This window comes from Porites lutea, chromosome 13, assembly GCF_958299795.1.
Source record: "Porites lutea chromosome 13, jaPorLute2.1, whole genome shotgun sequence".
NCBI lineage: Eukaryota > Metazoa > Cnidaria > Anthozoa > Scleractinia > Poritidae > Porites > Porites lutea.
In genome coordinates, this window is record NC_133213.1 from 2,279,804 (window position 1) to 2,296,196 (window position 16,393).

Here is a 16,393-nt window from a genome sequence, read left to right on the forward strand (position 1 = left end):
TATATTCAAATTTCAAACACTTATTTGCCAGAATTTCTGAATATTTTACTTTACGTCGAGGCTAACCCTGTATGAATGTGTCATTAATGTTTATATTCAGCGGTATTTTTTAATTCGAAACCCGCGTCCCGGAATCGTGTCTACCGTTAGTACAGTTCCATTTACCGAAAAACGGCCACGAAAGCCTGAAACTGTTATCAAAGATGGCTTTGCCGAAGAAATGGAGCACGGATTGTTTGGTGCATTCCGTCCGGAAAAACAGGACTACCTTTTCAGATTTTCGGTTGCTCCCCACAATTTTGCCCTGGAACGACCCAAGAAGTCGTGTTCCGTTTACTATCCAACCAGGTTTTCCGGAAACTTTTGCTAAATGGTAAACAATCATAGTTTCTGAAGAGATACTCTTTTAAGAGTTCCAAGTTGTTGTTTGAATAAAGGCCCGACGGTCTCGTTGAACAGGTTGAATGACCACTTTCAATCCCCATCATTGTATGACATATTGTGTACCTGATTTGTTAATCAAGAGCTGCTATGTTTCATGATCAAAAATATTGAACCGTGTGTCATCGGCTTGTAACCATGTCCAAAGCGACGTAATCAAGTCTTGATTCAGCCGGTTCGAGTTTGACGTCAACAAAAAAAAAGAAGAGTTTACTTTGTGCATGGAAAATTATTGGCCAAAAGTTCGAATAAATGAGACAAAAAATGGAAGAAAACTTGAACTGCCCTAAACGCAAGTGGTGTTTCAAGTTTATTGTTGTGTTGTATCAGGAGCAAAGGTGGTACCGTTAGTTAGTGCGCGGCCTTCGGTGCGAGGTGTCCCGAGTTCGATCCCGAGTGACTTCACATCCTTGTTTCAACTTCTCTCCTTTCAGAGTAGCTTTGACCAGCTTTAAATACCTTTATATTAAAACAGAGCATTGATGGAGAGAGGGGGGTGAAATGAGCGCACCGTCGGCTTCAAGTTTATCAGTTATTACGATTCGGAGTTATCGACGGGAAATATGGTTGCTTTACCTTTTTTTTGATAAAGAATTCCATGCACTTTATATTGGCCTTAACCACCCGTTAAATTTCTCAAACGATCAGTTGTTTATCCATACAAACGAAAATAATTAACGGAATGATGATATAGGAAAAAAGATTAGGCCTATGTCACGAAACTGTATCATAGGGCCGGAACCCAAAGAAAATATGAATTATATCAGCCATATCGGCTTTGCATGAATGAACAGTTATTTAATTGGAATGAGTTGTATCATAAGTACAGAGCCATACATCTTACGTCGAGAAGTGTGTTTACACATTGGAAACTTTTGATATAGAGTATATTCAGGTGAAAATCTCTCAGTAATCAAAGAGCGAGAGCGACTAAAGAGGTAGAAGAAGAGCGAATCAAAAGAAATTTTGCGGTATCTCAGTTTTAGGTATTCAAGCCCTCAGAGGTTCGAGATTTTAAGCATTCTCGTTGGTTTCCTTTATAATAATCCTGTAATATTGTTTTCATCTTATTTTGTGCCGATTAAGTCCCATTTTTACCAGGAGCTACAAATTAATGAGGTAATGTTCTCCAATCCAGCGACAAATGTTTATTATGTCAGCTTGAGTGCGTCATCATTATTAGACATGGAATAGTGCTTTACAACTATTTCAACACTATAACTGTTTTTCGATTTTGAACATACTTGGGCTAACTGTCTTGACGCCGTTCAAGCTGTTTAATGAGCAACACAAACTGCAGATAGATTTTCGAAAATGGAAGAGAAAAACTACGAAGCAATACAACAAGTTGCATGTACAGCATCCCTTTACGGAAACCCATTTCTATATTCAACAGCTGCTTTGAATATTCTTCTATCAGTTACCACGTCAATGGGGAACATTCTTATCCTTGTTGCTCTTCGCAAGGAAAATTCTCTTCATGCTCCATCAAAACTGTTGTTTCGATGCTTAGCAACAACGGATCTTTTGGTTGGTATCCTGTCGCAGCCTTTGTTTGCCATTCAGTTGATTTCCATTGCACATCAGCGAGTGTCACTTTGTTTCATCCTTGTCAGTGTAAATGAAATTGCTGGTTCAAGCCTGATCGGTGTGTCTCTGTTTACGATGACCACAATCAGTGTGGACAGACTTCTCGCTCTGTTACTAGGGCTGAGACACAGGAAAATAGTCACTCTGAAGCGAATTCGTGGAGTCGTCATCGTCTGCTGGATTATAAGCATTTTCATCTGCACCTTGAGGCGTTTTTGGGAACGCCACTACATGCAAATCTCACAATTCGTCTCTGGGATGATTTACTCATTACTAGTGATCTCAGCAATTTCATACACGACGATTTATCTAACACTTCGCCGTCATCAAACTGAGATGCAAGACCAAGCGAATGGAGAAGGACCTCCACTCCACATCGCACGGTACAAAAAAACAGTGTCCACCGCTTTGTGGGTGCAGCTAACACTTATAGCCTGTTATCTTCCTTACGGTGTTGTTAGTACGTTAAGTCATCCATATGCCCCATCCCATAATCTTTCCGTCAGGCTTACAATAACCCTTCTCCACTTAAATTCATCTTTAAACCCTGTTCTCTATTGCTGGAAGATCAGAGGAGTCAGGCAAGCGGTCAAGGATACACTCCGACGTCTGTGTTACGTGGTTTACCCAGCTAAACCTGCCGGAGAAAGTAGCGTGTAGTAAATTTAGCGGAGCTCCAGTGCGCTGTAAGCGTCATAGAGCTTTGGCGGGAAATCGTCTAGCAAAACGCGTTTTTGGGTGCGAAATCAATGTTGTTCTGCTGGAAGATCAGGGGAGTCCGGCAAACAGTCAAGTCAGACACTGTGTCATAATAACACGGAATAATTTTATCTCAACTTGAAACGGGACTCTAACAAGAACGTTCAAATTCATCGTGGTTTGTAAGTTTTACTCTTCTCGGTTTTTTTTCTTTCACAAAAGGTGCTTAATATGCTCCCGAATAATTTCGAGGCTGTGTAATTTATTCTAAAAATGTAAACGTTTATAATGGTTTAACTCTTTTTGGCATCAAAGTATCTGGTCGAGAATTTTTACGAACTTGTGAACTTTGCAAGACATTTTAATATGGTCGAACTTGTCCATCTTCTTGCAAACTTCTCTAAAAACTGTCCGTATCCGAGGTTTTGCGATTTTGTGTCTTAACGTTTTGAATCAGAATAAATACATAAAAAACCCTTTTATATTAAACGTCTGAGTTTAAAACTGTGTTTGATATCCCTTTCTGAGTTTCCGAATCTTTCAGTTTGAGGGATTATTTTTTCTGTTTACACCCTGTGTCAGCAAGTGAAGTGTTCTTGGAAAGTGCACTTCGGTCGAAAAGTGCGGGAAGTTTTGTTCCAACTGAGTCACTTTCAGCTGGTACAGCTGCGTGGGCTGTGAATCGGAAGGTCGCGAGTTTGAAAACAAGTATTAAAGGAAGAAAGTACTGCCTTTGTCCTCCAAATAGCAAACCCCTCACTGAACTCGGTTGTTCACGTAGAAATATCAGTCTCTAGTTACCGCGTTCTAAGTACGTTGGAACTTTGATAAAGTATAAGTTTGTCAGGTTCTAATTTTTTTATCCAAAAATAGGTTCTTCTCTTATTTTAATAGAGAAGAAGATTGTGGGTAATAATACATACAGTGATTTGAAACAATAAATATCTGCCAAAATTTCCAAATAGTTACAAGTGAATAAAAGAAAAGAAAAAAATTATATTGTAAAACTTTATCTGAATTGATGCACGACGTTAGAAATGCCTTAGCAACACCTAAATGATCAGTAATTTATTTACGAATACGTCCGGCATCCATTCATACAACACGCGCTTCGCTGACTCATACAATTTTTACATAAAACGATCAAGGCTTGAAATACAAAGAAATGCTTTTCCAAGAATAGGCACAAAACTCTGGAATGAGATACCGTGTTTACTGAGAGGACTACCAAAACCTTCATTCAAAAACGGAATTCAAAGTGTGCTACCGAGTATTTTCGAAGAAGTAGATTCGTTCATTGATATACACCAGATCATTTCTGAGGTAATATCCTCAGTAACTAGACTACGAGTAGCCTCCCCGCAGACGTCCTTTGGGGTTCGTTTGTCACGCATTCACAAATGAATGCGTGACAAACGAACCCCAAAGGACGTCTGCGGGGAGGCTAGACTACGACTAGTCCCTATTTTTCCTCAGGGATACTGAGAGCGAGCGAAACGTGAGCGCGCGTGAAAATCACTTCACGTGAGAAAGGCGAGACGCGGTGGGGGGGAGAGAGAAATTTTTCTCTCTCACCGCCTCGTCTCGCCTTTCTCGCGTGGGGTGATTTTAACGCGCGTTCACGTTTCGCTCGCTCTACTGTCCCTGAGCAAAAATAGGGACTACTCGTAGTCTACTCAGTAACGAGCAGAGTATGAATTGATACCAGCTTTTTCCGATAAATTTTATCTACTGTAAATCCTTTATTGCTGTAAATTCTACCTTTCTCTTGTATAATCTTTCCGCATTATATTATATATAGACAAACATGTACACTTAAGAGAATAAATTATTCCCTACAGGTAAATTGACTGACCCGTCAAGATTAGCTCTAGCTACCTGCGGGCCATTGCACTGATGTAAAACTCATTGCTATAAAATTAGAGCTGAGTGTATTACTCCGTCCTTTCATACTATAAACAAGTTAATCATTGTAAGGAAAATCACTCTACAAAATGGCCAACTTCCTAATTATTACACCATTTATAAAGCCTAATAAAAATGTTATAAGACGGATGATAAGTTTACGTCTTATGGTTTTCCTATTATCGGATAACAAACATTTCTTTGTTGGTAAATGAATCATGATGTACAGTGAATTCTCGTCTCTCGATCCCGCACAGTCAACTTCCCTTATATCGTCCGAGTCCCGCGGGACCGCGAGTCAGTCCCTACAGTAGCGAGAGTCCCGACCAGCTTCCAGTAGGCTTGTTAGGTCAATTGGTAGACTGCTGCAACGGTATCGCAAAGGCACGGGTTCGAATCCCGTACAAGTCTGAATTCTTTTGAGACTTTTTTTTCACAACTGCACTGAAAAGTTGCCACTATTAATAACTTCGACCATCTTCTTCACATTATTTCTTCACCCCGTAGTTCTTATATACAATTTTCATATTGAGTGTCCATTGGTTCAACATTTAGCTAATAGATTAGAAACCAGGTCACTATGCACATGTAGCTCAACGATAGATTCGAAACCTGATGAGGAAACTCTATTTATTCCAAGTAGCCTACGCCACTGACGAAAAGAAAAAGAACATTATTCTCACTATTTGGGCAGATTGGACGAACCACGTCAGTGCTAATTAAGAGCACTAGGCTAGTAAAGATGAAAAGAAAAAAGGTTTCAATCGACGCCCAAGAAGAGAATCGTAATCAAAACTATCTATGAAGGCTGAAGAAATAAAGATGCATGCCGCTCGCTGTTCGTTATATAACCAGAATTTTTTTTAAAAAATAACATGGGCATGCTGTGTGTAAGTCTGCAAGGTTGTGATAGTGGGAGTTCATTTCATTGAAGCGTCTGTAATGTTTGTCGGAGATACAGTCGTTGTCCGCATTAGCGAAGTGTCCGCACGACGATAGTTGACCGTTAACCAGGCATTTGGTAAGCGAGGGTTTGAAAATAAACGCAGGCCACTTGAACTCTGTTTTTCCCCAGGTTGTTCTATATTAACACTTGCTGTTTTGCATGGCCAAATAATACTGTACATCCTTCTGACTGTCTCTATCGCCGCCTTTCTCACTTCTCTGATCTTCCAGCAGTAAAGAACTGGGTTCAAAGATGAGTTAAAGAAGACAAGAGTTATGGTTACTCTTTTATAAAGAAGGTTTGGTACGGAAAACGGATCTACTACAGCGTTGACTATACTAAAGGGAAGATAACAGGCCACTAATGTCAGCTGAACCCACAAAGCGGCTGAAACTGTCTTTTTGTATCGTGCAACAGACGTAAAACCTCCCTCGCCGTTAACTTGTCTTCTCTGAACAAGGTCTTGAGTATGATGACGAAGAGAAAGATAAATCTTGCTGTAGCAGAGTGCTGAGGCTGTCAAATTGATGCAAATTATCGCAGATATCAGCCCTTGGATAACAGCTTGTGACCAGAAGCGCCACAAAAACGAAATTAAAACGCTAAAGATCCAAATAAAAATTACAATAGATCGAGTTCGCCTCAAAGTCACTGTTTGTTTGTATCCTAATCCCAGCAACAGAGCAAGAAGTCTGTCTACGCTGATTACAGTCAGTGTGCACAAAGACACGCCACTAATGCTCATTCCAGCCATATCACTTATGCTGATCCTTGCAAAAGTGCAGCAATATGGTACTCGCTGAGGATCCACGATTAAAAACAAGTGAACGACGAAGGTTGGATGGGAAAGCAGCCCAACTAAAAGGTCCGTTATGGTTAGACTTAGATACAGAAGCTTTGATGGCGGGTGGAGGGAGGATTCCTTACGGAGAGCAAACAGAATGATAATGTTTCCCAACGCTGCTGTGACTGATAGAAGAATATTAACAGCTGCAAGGGAATAAAGATCGTAGTTTTCATGTAGAGACGTTGAACAGGACACTGCGTAAATGTCCAAACTTAAATTCGTCATGATTCTTGACGCGTAGTCTATCTAACTGCAATTATAGTTCCTCCTGGCTTTGTTTTTTTGTACTAAGTTTTTTAAGCGAAGACGATTTCTTTCTTTCGGTAAAAAGCTTCAACCTGTGTTTTAAATATGTATTAGCCATCATTACGTCTAAGCGAATGAGCTTTGTTAATGACTAATTTGTATTTTTATTTTAATTTATAACTTAATTGACACTGCATATATTGTTCAGGGGTACCCAACGAGAATATAGTTCAAACGACTTAAACATAGCATTGTTGAACGTATTTTAGTATTTAAACGGTAGATATAGGCATATTTTTATCCCCTAAAAAGTTTTCATCTGTTCGGATTTCCCAGCTGAAAGTCTAGTGATGCGAAAATTATAGGGATCAAAACTTACCTTTTCGAAAATTTTAGCCAGAAAAAAGGCTCCCGAAAACTCTACGTGACCTTTTTATCTGCTAAAAATGGGCAATTATACCATTTTTTAAATTTTCGAAAATCCTAGGAGAGGCAGGCAAGCAAGAAATTTTACAACAAATGTTCCGAAAAGTCTAGATCTCAAATCGTCTTCCGAACAGATATTTTCGAAAAATTGTCCTTGGGTGCTCCTGAGTGTTACTGACGGGAAATGCAAAACTTGGGCATGCATGAGCGATTTCCATTCAATCCTTCCGTAAAAACCTTACGTCATTCAGTTTAATAAGTAACTACCAAGTTTTCTGTTAGTTAGTATTACTAAGGATTCAGCAACATTCAGTGGTTGAAGCGTACTGCATAAATGGGATATTCTCGCTGCAGTATTTGCCACGGAGTTGCGAAACCACCGGTTTGCTTACTTATAGACTTTAGAATTTTTAGTGGTATACTAAGATAATAGACAGGTAAAATGCTATCAAACTCTTATTTCTGTCAAAGAGATATTAGTAACGGAGATTTATTTTTTTTTTCTCATTATTGTGTTCAACCGTGGGATTTAGAACATCTGTCGCTGTCAGTAATGTCCAAATACGGTCATCAGCTGTTGAAGAAGAATCGCGTTTATTGCAATTTGAATTTAAAACGTGGACATAACTGATATAATATTTTATGTTTGTAAAAATTTTACGTGAGGTTCAAGTTTAACTAAATCAGAAGATTGCACCCTAATTTTACGGATCAAGATGTACGATCTCAGCCCACCCCAGCGCCCCCACCTCCGCAAAACCAAAAGTGATCTTAAAACATTATGAAGATATTTAAGGACTTAATTTTGAATAAAAATCTGATTTTGATGATTTTTAAACACCGAAGTAGTTGAAGTTGGGTTACTATAAGGGAAGAGACCTATCACGGCTATTGCTTCTGCAGATGCGGTTCTAACTTTCGTAACCATTCATCGGTAGTATATGTCCAAAATGTGTGCAATAATTCTACAACTGGTCTCTGCTCCATTGGATCCTATACCAATTGCAGAACATTTTAGGAGGACTGAGTCGGCGACAATGCAACACAGTTACTAAAAGGACATGCATATTAGGGACACTGAGCACCCACGTCGCGATGGCAACGAGAACGTCAAAAAAGCACTTTTTTCTTTGCCGTCTATGCACGCCACTTAGACGTGAAATTGCCTAGACTGTTTACTTTTTCGTTTTTGGTGGACGTAAACGAGCGACGACGAAATTTTATTTTCCCTAATTTAAACTTGGATATTGTGCCCACATTTGACAAATTAAGTGGGTAGAAATAATCGCGTTACTAGAAGTTAGGTCATTATTGTTTGTCTTTAGATGGAAACTAGTCCCTTGGTAACACCTTCCGCGAGGGGTGTCGGCTTAAAACAAGTTCGACTGAACTTCACAATAATTCCATTTTTGATGTCAGATCTCGAAACCATAGAAACCGTCTGTCAACAAGATTTGCGAAAATAAGTCTCAACTGGAATTTAATACTTACTGAACAATGTAAGGTAATAGATTGGTACTATCATAGAAATCAACGTAATCCTCTTCGCCGTGTGCACCTGGCCTGTTTCTTGAACCTAGTTAAAAATTTTAATACTGAAAGTCAGCTCAATCTATGACGGACAGAAGTGGGGCCGTCTTATAGAGGACTGACTTTTAGCAGGCATTGAAGAAGAGAAGACGGTTCTGAATTCTTGAAATCCGAAATCATTCTTGCCTCAAAGATTAAGGTACAGTAGTTTCCGAGTATTTTTTCACTCATCTTATAATATTATTTTATTATACTTGGTTAAAAACAGTATGAATTGCATATCTTGTGATACTAGTAAATCAGCTGAGAAACGGTAGCTAAGGCGCATGGACATCAGGACTGTGACCCTTTAATCACGCCGCATGGCGGGTTTGATATTTCAAAAGTTTTGATTCGTCGTTCCCTGTATGATCAATATTTCTATTTATTCTGGTATGGAATGCTTACTTCAAAAGATTTTAAGAATTTTCAGCTGTCTATTATTTGTTAGCCATTGTTAAAGCACATTGAGAGAAGTAGATAATTGTGGATCTGTGTCAGTGAGCTGACAGTCACGTTGTCTTTCAGCGGAGATGAACAGATATGTTATCACGGTAATGAATTATATGAATCTTTAACATTCAGTATTCAATAAACGACCACGTGAAATGATCCTTGAATTTTAATACTTCCTGCCGATCAAAAGATAAAATTAAATTATTTACTAGCTAGAGATGACACCAAATTAGGGGGAAATGGGCAAAAAGAACAAACTGAAGAGAAAAAAATTGTCAAGTTTTTCTATTACAAATAACCGTAGCAAACAAAAATTATAATAACTCATGTAAATGGTCGTGAAAGGGGCACTAGCTAACACGAGAAAATGGAGATACTCCACAATCATGTTCATTCGCCCTAGTGCTAAAATGTCCCTGATTTGTTAAGAAGTACATTATACGTGCTTTGAATTAAATCTAAGGTTGTATTTCGTAATTCATGACTCGAAGACAAGGGAAATGACTGCAACTAAAGCGAGAAAAGCTAGGCCAGCTTTTTCAAGTTGTGTCATGGACGTATCTCAGGATAACTGCTTATTAATAAAAGAATATTCTTTTTCTTTTTTTCCTTCCACTGATTCACTTCACCTTCGTCTCTTTGGCATTACAGGCGCCGCCCCTGCGAGACAAAAAGTGCTCTCGTAATTTTAACCAACTTATGGAAAAAAAAATCTCTTGACACATTTCCCCTTTTAACTTTTGCAGCTCCATTGTCTGAGTATTAGTTTGACTGCGCGTCTTACGTCCCTGATCTTCCAGGTATAAAGGAATGGATTCATACCAATTCGACGAGAAATATTATGAGTGGGAGCAGACGGATACTCTATCGCGGCCACTATAGCATAAGGAGGATAACATGCCACTAGAGTTAACTGCACCCACAAAGCAGTGGACACTGTCTTTCTGTATTTTTCTATCTTAAGGGGACTTCTTCTTTCATTCGGCGTCTGCTGGCCTTCGTGAACATCGTCTTGTAATTGAGATTGAAGACGATGGCGAAGGCAAAAATAGATGTTGCCGTAAGAGAACGCGGAAATTCCCAACGACAAGTAGATCTGCGCTGAATAAACTCTTGATATTATAGACTGTTGCTTCAAATTTAAAAAACGGTATAAACAGGAAACAGACACGCTAAAAATCCAAAAGAAAATCAGTAGTCCTTGTGTTCGTCTCAACGTCACCACTCTTTTGCATTTTAGACCCAACTTCAGAGCGAGAAGTCTGTCAACGCTTATCGCAGTCAATGTCCACAAAGAAACTGCTGCTAAACTCTTGCCAATAACATCATTAAAACTCATGATGGTATAACAAACTTGAAATGCTCTTCTTGCCACGGAAATTAATACAATCGCAAATAGTGGCTGCGAGCTAACACCAGCGAGGAGATCTGTAGTTGTTAAACACCGGAACAGAAGTTTTGAGTGCGGGCGAATGGAAGATACCTTTCGAAGAGCAGCGAAGATAAGGAAATTTCCCACTGTACTGATGCGGTGATAGCGAGGAAAAAATTTAAGGTTGCTAGTATATACAGATAGACATTTCTGGGGGGAGACTTCGTACAGGCCCCATCTAGAACAGCTTGGAATCCTTCCTTGCTTTCGTTGTTCATGTTTTTTTTTCGAAACGGCTATTCCCGTCAACCGATATGCCTGAAAATCACGTCCTTCAACCTTATTTACCCTGGAGGTCTTTTACAAGCGTTCACGTGAAAGCAGAAATATCGTCGGAGTAACGTCAGAACTTCATACTGACAGAAAGGCCACCCATTGGTTAAAACCATATTGACTTAGGAATTGTCAAGTAATAGGTCTATTGTTTCGTTTTGGCTTTCGGCTGCCCATTTCATTATGCAAATTCACCTCCTTCATTAGATGTGTGTTGACTATGGATATTGAACAGCAAGTTGGCGCAACAATGAAGTAGTTCCGTCCTTTCCGGTTAATACAGGTGTTAGTGGGAACGAAATACGCAAGCGCGGCAAAAAAACAGAAAACACGGCACCCGAGAGGAGAGGCAGCAAGTTTCAGCTCTAGCCTCTTTTTCTAGGTTGGGGATTTTCATCCGCGCTCGCGCATACTTTACTCAGTTTACGAACATTTATTCCATTTGTAACTCTAAAAAACTTACATTTTACAAAGGAAGTATTATCTCATGTGGCTTTTATGATGTGCCACCAGTTTGTTTTATATCATTTCGTTTCTTCATCCGATTTCGCGAATATCCGGGCATCAACTTGAACAAATCAATTGCTTAATTGTGCCTTTCACTGCTTTTCTCATTTCTCTGATCTTCCAACAATAAAGGAAAGGATTTAACGTTGAGTTTAAAAAGGCCATGGTAACTGCAAGTCTAACAGCTAGATTATGTGATGGTGAATATTCAGTGGTGTGTGCTACGGCTGTAACGATACCATACGGAAGATAACAGGCTATTAATGCTAACTGCACCCAAAATGCTGTGCACACGGTTTTTCTGTATCTTGCTATGTTAAGTACAGGTCCTACGCTGTGCTGCTCTGCCTGGTTAGAGAGGTTCTTTAAGGCAATTTTATGGCTGCGGAGTTTTAGGTAGATCTTAGAATAGCAAAACGCCGATGTTAGTAATAAAAAGTACATAACTGTGGACATCACGTTCGACACAAGTTCATGTTGCCAAAATCGCCGTGAACTGGAGAGTGAAATGCTTACAATCCAGAGGCAAGACACAATTCCACGCATTCGTCTCAAAGTCACCTTGAGCCGGTAGTTTAGTCCTAGCATGGGAGCGAGAAGTCTGTCGATGCTGATAGCAGTCAGTGTTAATAAAGAAACCGTGCTAAAAGTACCACCCGCGACTTCATTCCAGCTCACAGTCGTAAAGCAGAGGCGTCGCTGCTGATGCGCTATGAAAATAAGCTGACTAGCAAACAGAGGTTGTGAAAAAACACCAACAAGAAGGTCTGTCACTGTAAGGCATCGGAACAAGAGTTTTGAGGGAGGATGAAGTGAATGTACCTTCCAAAGAGCAGCTAAAATGAGGATATTACCAAGCGATGCGATGATGGATAGAAGAATATTCAACGCTGCTAGTAAATATAGATAGTGATTTCCATGTTTGGACATCCAGCAAGACACTACTTGAATTTCTTCGTACCCGCCTTTTGCCGTAAAACCCATCACCTTATTAATGACTTGAAATAAAATTAAATTATTTTTCCTTTCTAACTAACTCAGAAATAAACTTAGAGATTGCGTTTCCGAGTTTTCCTTCACTAGTGAAAGCCTTGAATGTGAACGTGCCTTGAAATTATTAGCTGGTGATTAATAAGCCTTTACGTTGATTTGTGGGCTGACAGTAGATTGCAGCTGTGGCTAATATTTGTTGAGTATTTTGAATGTTCATTAGCTTTATAAATGAAATGAATAAGATGGTTAATCCTCCAGTTATTTTTCATTTGGCTTGTTTTATGAGACTGACGATATTAGTTTAGTTTTAAGTTTGTTGATTTTTGTCAGATAAAAGAATTAAACGAACACAAATACGCTGACAGGAGAAGAGAACAGGGCGTGAGCCCCAATCCCATACAATGTCAAAAACTATGTGATGCATGACATCTAGATCTACCAAGTTCGTACGAGAAAGATAAAAAACATGAAGAAAGAGTGTGCACAATATTTGGATGGAGATAGAACACAAAGATAACTGTCTTATCTTCAACAGCTTACTGCAATCAGCTTCTGGGTTACATTCTGTTGCTTTGTATGGACTCCTAATTCTCTATTACAATTAAATGTAAATTAATCAATTTTATTACGTTAAAATGAAAAACTTTTACCGTTGACTATTAACCATGAGATGTGTGAAAAAATTACTGAGAAATACTTGCTCTTTTTTAAAGAGCCGACACTTGATTTATTGTGAAATTTCCGCCATATACATATTAGACATGTCAAATTTCGTAATTGAACCAAAGACTCTGTCACGAAGAGGAGGGAATCCTTATTTATTTTAAATTTAAAATATTATTTTTCTTCATAGAGCACGACGACACTGTTCGAAATCAAAAATTCTTCTCAACAGCAGCGAGGGAAAGTACCAAAAACGTCATTTCCAAATGTTCGTCAGCAACTGCCTATCTTGTTTACGAGGTCAACGTGGCTTCGGGAGACAATGTGTTTTCCGTTCTTTTTTAATTATGAAGCCTAAAACTGTCGGTTTTTAATAATCCTGCCTCATGTTTTCGACCTGACAAAACAAATTCTGCTGGTCTTCGTTTGGTTCTGATAATGATAGAGATGGAAGACAGAAAGGCCACCTATCCTATTTGTTAAAACCTATTGACTTAGAAATTATAGCGAAATATTGTTTCGTTTTGGCGTGGTTTGGCTTGCCATTTCATTTTGAGTTGGCTATGAATATTGGAAAGCAAATCGACCATAAGTAATGCGATACTTTCCACATGCGAGTGTAATAGAGCGAACGAAGAGCGCATGCGCGCCCATCAAACCAAAGAGACACACCACACGAGAGGAGCGGGAATCATCCTCGGAGACCCAGGGGCAGATAGTGGGGGCGAGGGAAAGTCTAAACGGGCGGAAAAATATGGCACGAAAAAAAGTAAAGAACGGCGAGAAGAGCCCCTGGGGACAATGTCTTACCAGACCAGTTCCAAACGGTCGCCGCCGTTCTGGCTTCTGACTGGTGCCAGAAAAACACAAGTTTTCTGCCACCAATCAGAAGGCAGAACGGCGGCGACCGTTTGGAACTGGTCTGGTAAGACATTGTCCCTAGGGGCTCTTCTCGTCGTTCTTTACTTTTCTTCGTGCCATATTTTTCCGCCCGTTTAGACTTTCCCTCGCCCCCACTATCTGCCCCTGGGTCTCCGAGGATGAGCGGGAATACGTTCCTCCTTCTTTACCTCTCACCTCTTTTAGTAGTTTGGGGATTTTCATGCGCGCTCGCACATTTTGGTCGACGGTTTAAGTTGCTATGTCTTTTATTTTATCAGTGTAAGTCGAAAGAACACATTTTCTAAGGAAGTATTTGACTGTCTAACACCTCTTTTATGGTTAGGACCTAAAGCATAACTGCCCAGTTCCTTGGACAAACTTGACGCCTGTTAGTTAGCTATCTCAGACGCGATTTATTGACTTTTAAAAATCAGCCGATTCACAACAATTGTTAGTGAGAACTGATAAGCGATGAAATGATATCGTATATCTAGAACCTATTTTGTTTGGTTGCCTTCTTAAACTTGATTACAATATTATCTGTTTAAATCCAGGAAAACTTAGACCAACAACTAAAAAAATGTTTTTCGGTCAAATTTGTTTTGTTTTGATTAACTTCGACGTCTTTTTCAATTGCGCACGTACATATTTGCGCAAGGGTAGCTAACGCCCCTGCTTAGCAAGTTGTACTGTTTTTGGCTCAGGAGGTTTGGGCGTGAAAGTATGATTAAACTGGTTTCTGCTCTATATAATTCGCACCCTGGCCCTTCCTTTTTTTGTCCTGTTTCACGAATGCCGCGCTTTAATTTATTCAAAACAAATCAACTGTTTGATTGTGTCCTTCAGTGCTTTTCTCATTCCTCTGATCTTCCAGCTATAAAGAAAGGGATTTAAAGATGAGTTTAACAAAGCCATGGTAACTGCAACTCTAACAGCTAGATTATGTGATGGTGAATATCCTGTAAAGAGTTCTACGGCTGTAACGATACCATACGGGAGATAACAGGCTACTAATGCTAACTGCACCCACAATGCCGTAGATACTGTCTTTTTGTATCTTGCCATGTTTTGTAAAGCTCTTACGCTGCGTCGTTGTTCCTGAAACGAGCGATTTGCTAAGCCTGTTCTAAAGCGACGGAGTTTCAGATAGATCTTGCAATAGCAAAAGGCCGATGTTAGTAACAAAAAGTGTATAACTATCGACATCACATTTGACATAAGAGCATGTTGCCAAAATCGCCGTAAACTAGAGAGTGAAATGCTTACGATCCAGAAGCAAATCACAGTTCCACGCATTCGTCTCAAAGTCACCTTGCGTCTATAGCTTAAACGCAGCCTCAAAGCAAGAAGTCTGTCTACGCTGATGGCAGTCAATGTAAATAAAGAAACGGCGCTAAAAGTGACACCTGCGACTTCATTAGAGTCCACAGCCATAAAGCAGAAGCGTTGCTGCTGATGCGCAATGACAATAAGCTGACTAGCGAAGAGGGGCTGTGAGAAAACGCCAACAAGAAGGTCTGTCAATGTTAGGCATCGGAACAAATGTTTTGTCGGCGGATGAAGCGAACGCACCTCCCGAAGAGCAAGTAAAATGAGGATATTCCCAAGCAATGCGATGATGGATAGAAGAATATTCAACGCTGCTAGAAGATATAGATAATAATTTCCATGTTGAGACTTCCAGCAAGACACAAGTTGAATTTCTTTGTAGTCCGAACCCTTTGCAGAAAAATCCATCACTACTGAGAGACTTTAAAAGAAGTTATTTTCTATTTGCAAGTCAGAAATTTGGCTTCGAAATCTCCTTTCTTTTCTCTTTTTTTTTTACAATTTTTTGGCGTTATAGTCATGCGTTGAAATTATTAGAAGCACACAGGTGATAACCAGCTGTTCTTGAATTGTGGGTTGACCAACATTCTACTGACCTATATATACTCTGAGATTGAAGCTTGGCGAATATTTGTTGAGTATTTCAAGTCAATGAACTAAATGGATTACAAGTTGAATCCTCCATCTAGTTTTCAATTGATTTGTATTACAACTAAGAGATTGATGGAAAGGAGGGAGATAAAACAATACAATAAAGCCACGTTATCTTGAACTTTTTGCCAATCAGCTTCCAGCTAACAAACTTGTTGACGTTTGCTTTGAATGGAGTTCTATATTTCTCAATGAAAATTAAATAAAAACTGATTAATTTTTTTTGGTAAAATGCTACGCTTCATGACGTTAAATTTCCCTGTTGACTATTGGTTCGGCCTAAAAGATGCGAAAAGTTAATTAACTCAGTGAGAAATATCTGTCTTGTATAAATATAGTACACCGAAAACTTCGTCGCTGTGGTAAATTTTGTACGCCGGATGTATATATTAGACATGTCCAATTTTGTAATTAATCAAAAGCTGTATTAATTAGAAAAAGAGCGACTCCTTATTTACTTCTTTTTAAAACACTTCTTCTCTTCATTCACAAAAACGCCAAAATATGTATTTAAGAAATCGCCAGCAAAATGACAAAA

At 39.3% G+C, this 16,393-nt stretch overlaps 4 protein-coding genes across 4 annotated transcripts; 1 reads left to right on the forward strand and 3 right to left on the reverse strand.

The window, feature by feature from the left end:
- Positions 1-1,755: 1,755 nt before the first annotated feature.
- On the forward strand, positions 1,756-2,756 carry LOC140923568 (adenosine receptor A2a-like). Its single transcript, XM_073373643.1, has one exon. The coding sequence runs from the start codon at positions 1,756-1,758 to the stop codon at positions 2,689-2,691; it is 936 nt and encodes a 311-aa protein (XP_073229744.1). The 3' UTR covers positions 2,692-2,756.
- Positions 2,757-5,555: 2,799 nt separating this feature from the next.
- LOC140923569 (melanocortin receptor 4-like) lies at positions 5,556-6,653 on the reverse strand. Its single transcript, XM_073373644.1, has one exon. The coding sequence runs from the start codon at positions 6,651-6,653 to the stop codon at positions 5,556-5,558; it is 1,098 nt and encodes a 365-aa protein (XP_073229745.1).
- A 4,647-nt stretch (positions 6,654-11,300) lies between these two features.
- LOC140923114 (5-hydroxytryptamine receptor 1B-like) lies at positions 11,301-12,603 on the reverse strand. The gene has a single exon (XM_073373184.1). It carries the CDS (start codon positions 12,319-12,321, stop codon positions 11,395-11,397), a length of 927 nt encoding a protein of 308 aa, XP_073229285.1. The 5' UTR covers positions 12,322-12,603; the 3' UTR covers positions 11,301-11,394.
- Positions 12,604-14,682: 2,079 nt separating this feature from the next.
- On the reverse strand, positions 14,683-15,612 carry LOC140923570 (adenosine receptor A3-like). Its single transcript, XM_073373645.1, has one exon. The coding sequence runs from the start codon at positions 15,610-15,612 to the stop codon at positions 14,683-14,685; it is 930 nt and encodes a 309-aa protein (XP_073229746.1).
- Between the last annotated feature and the right edge of the window lie 781 nt (positions 15,613-16,393).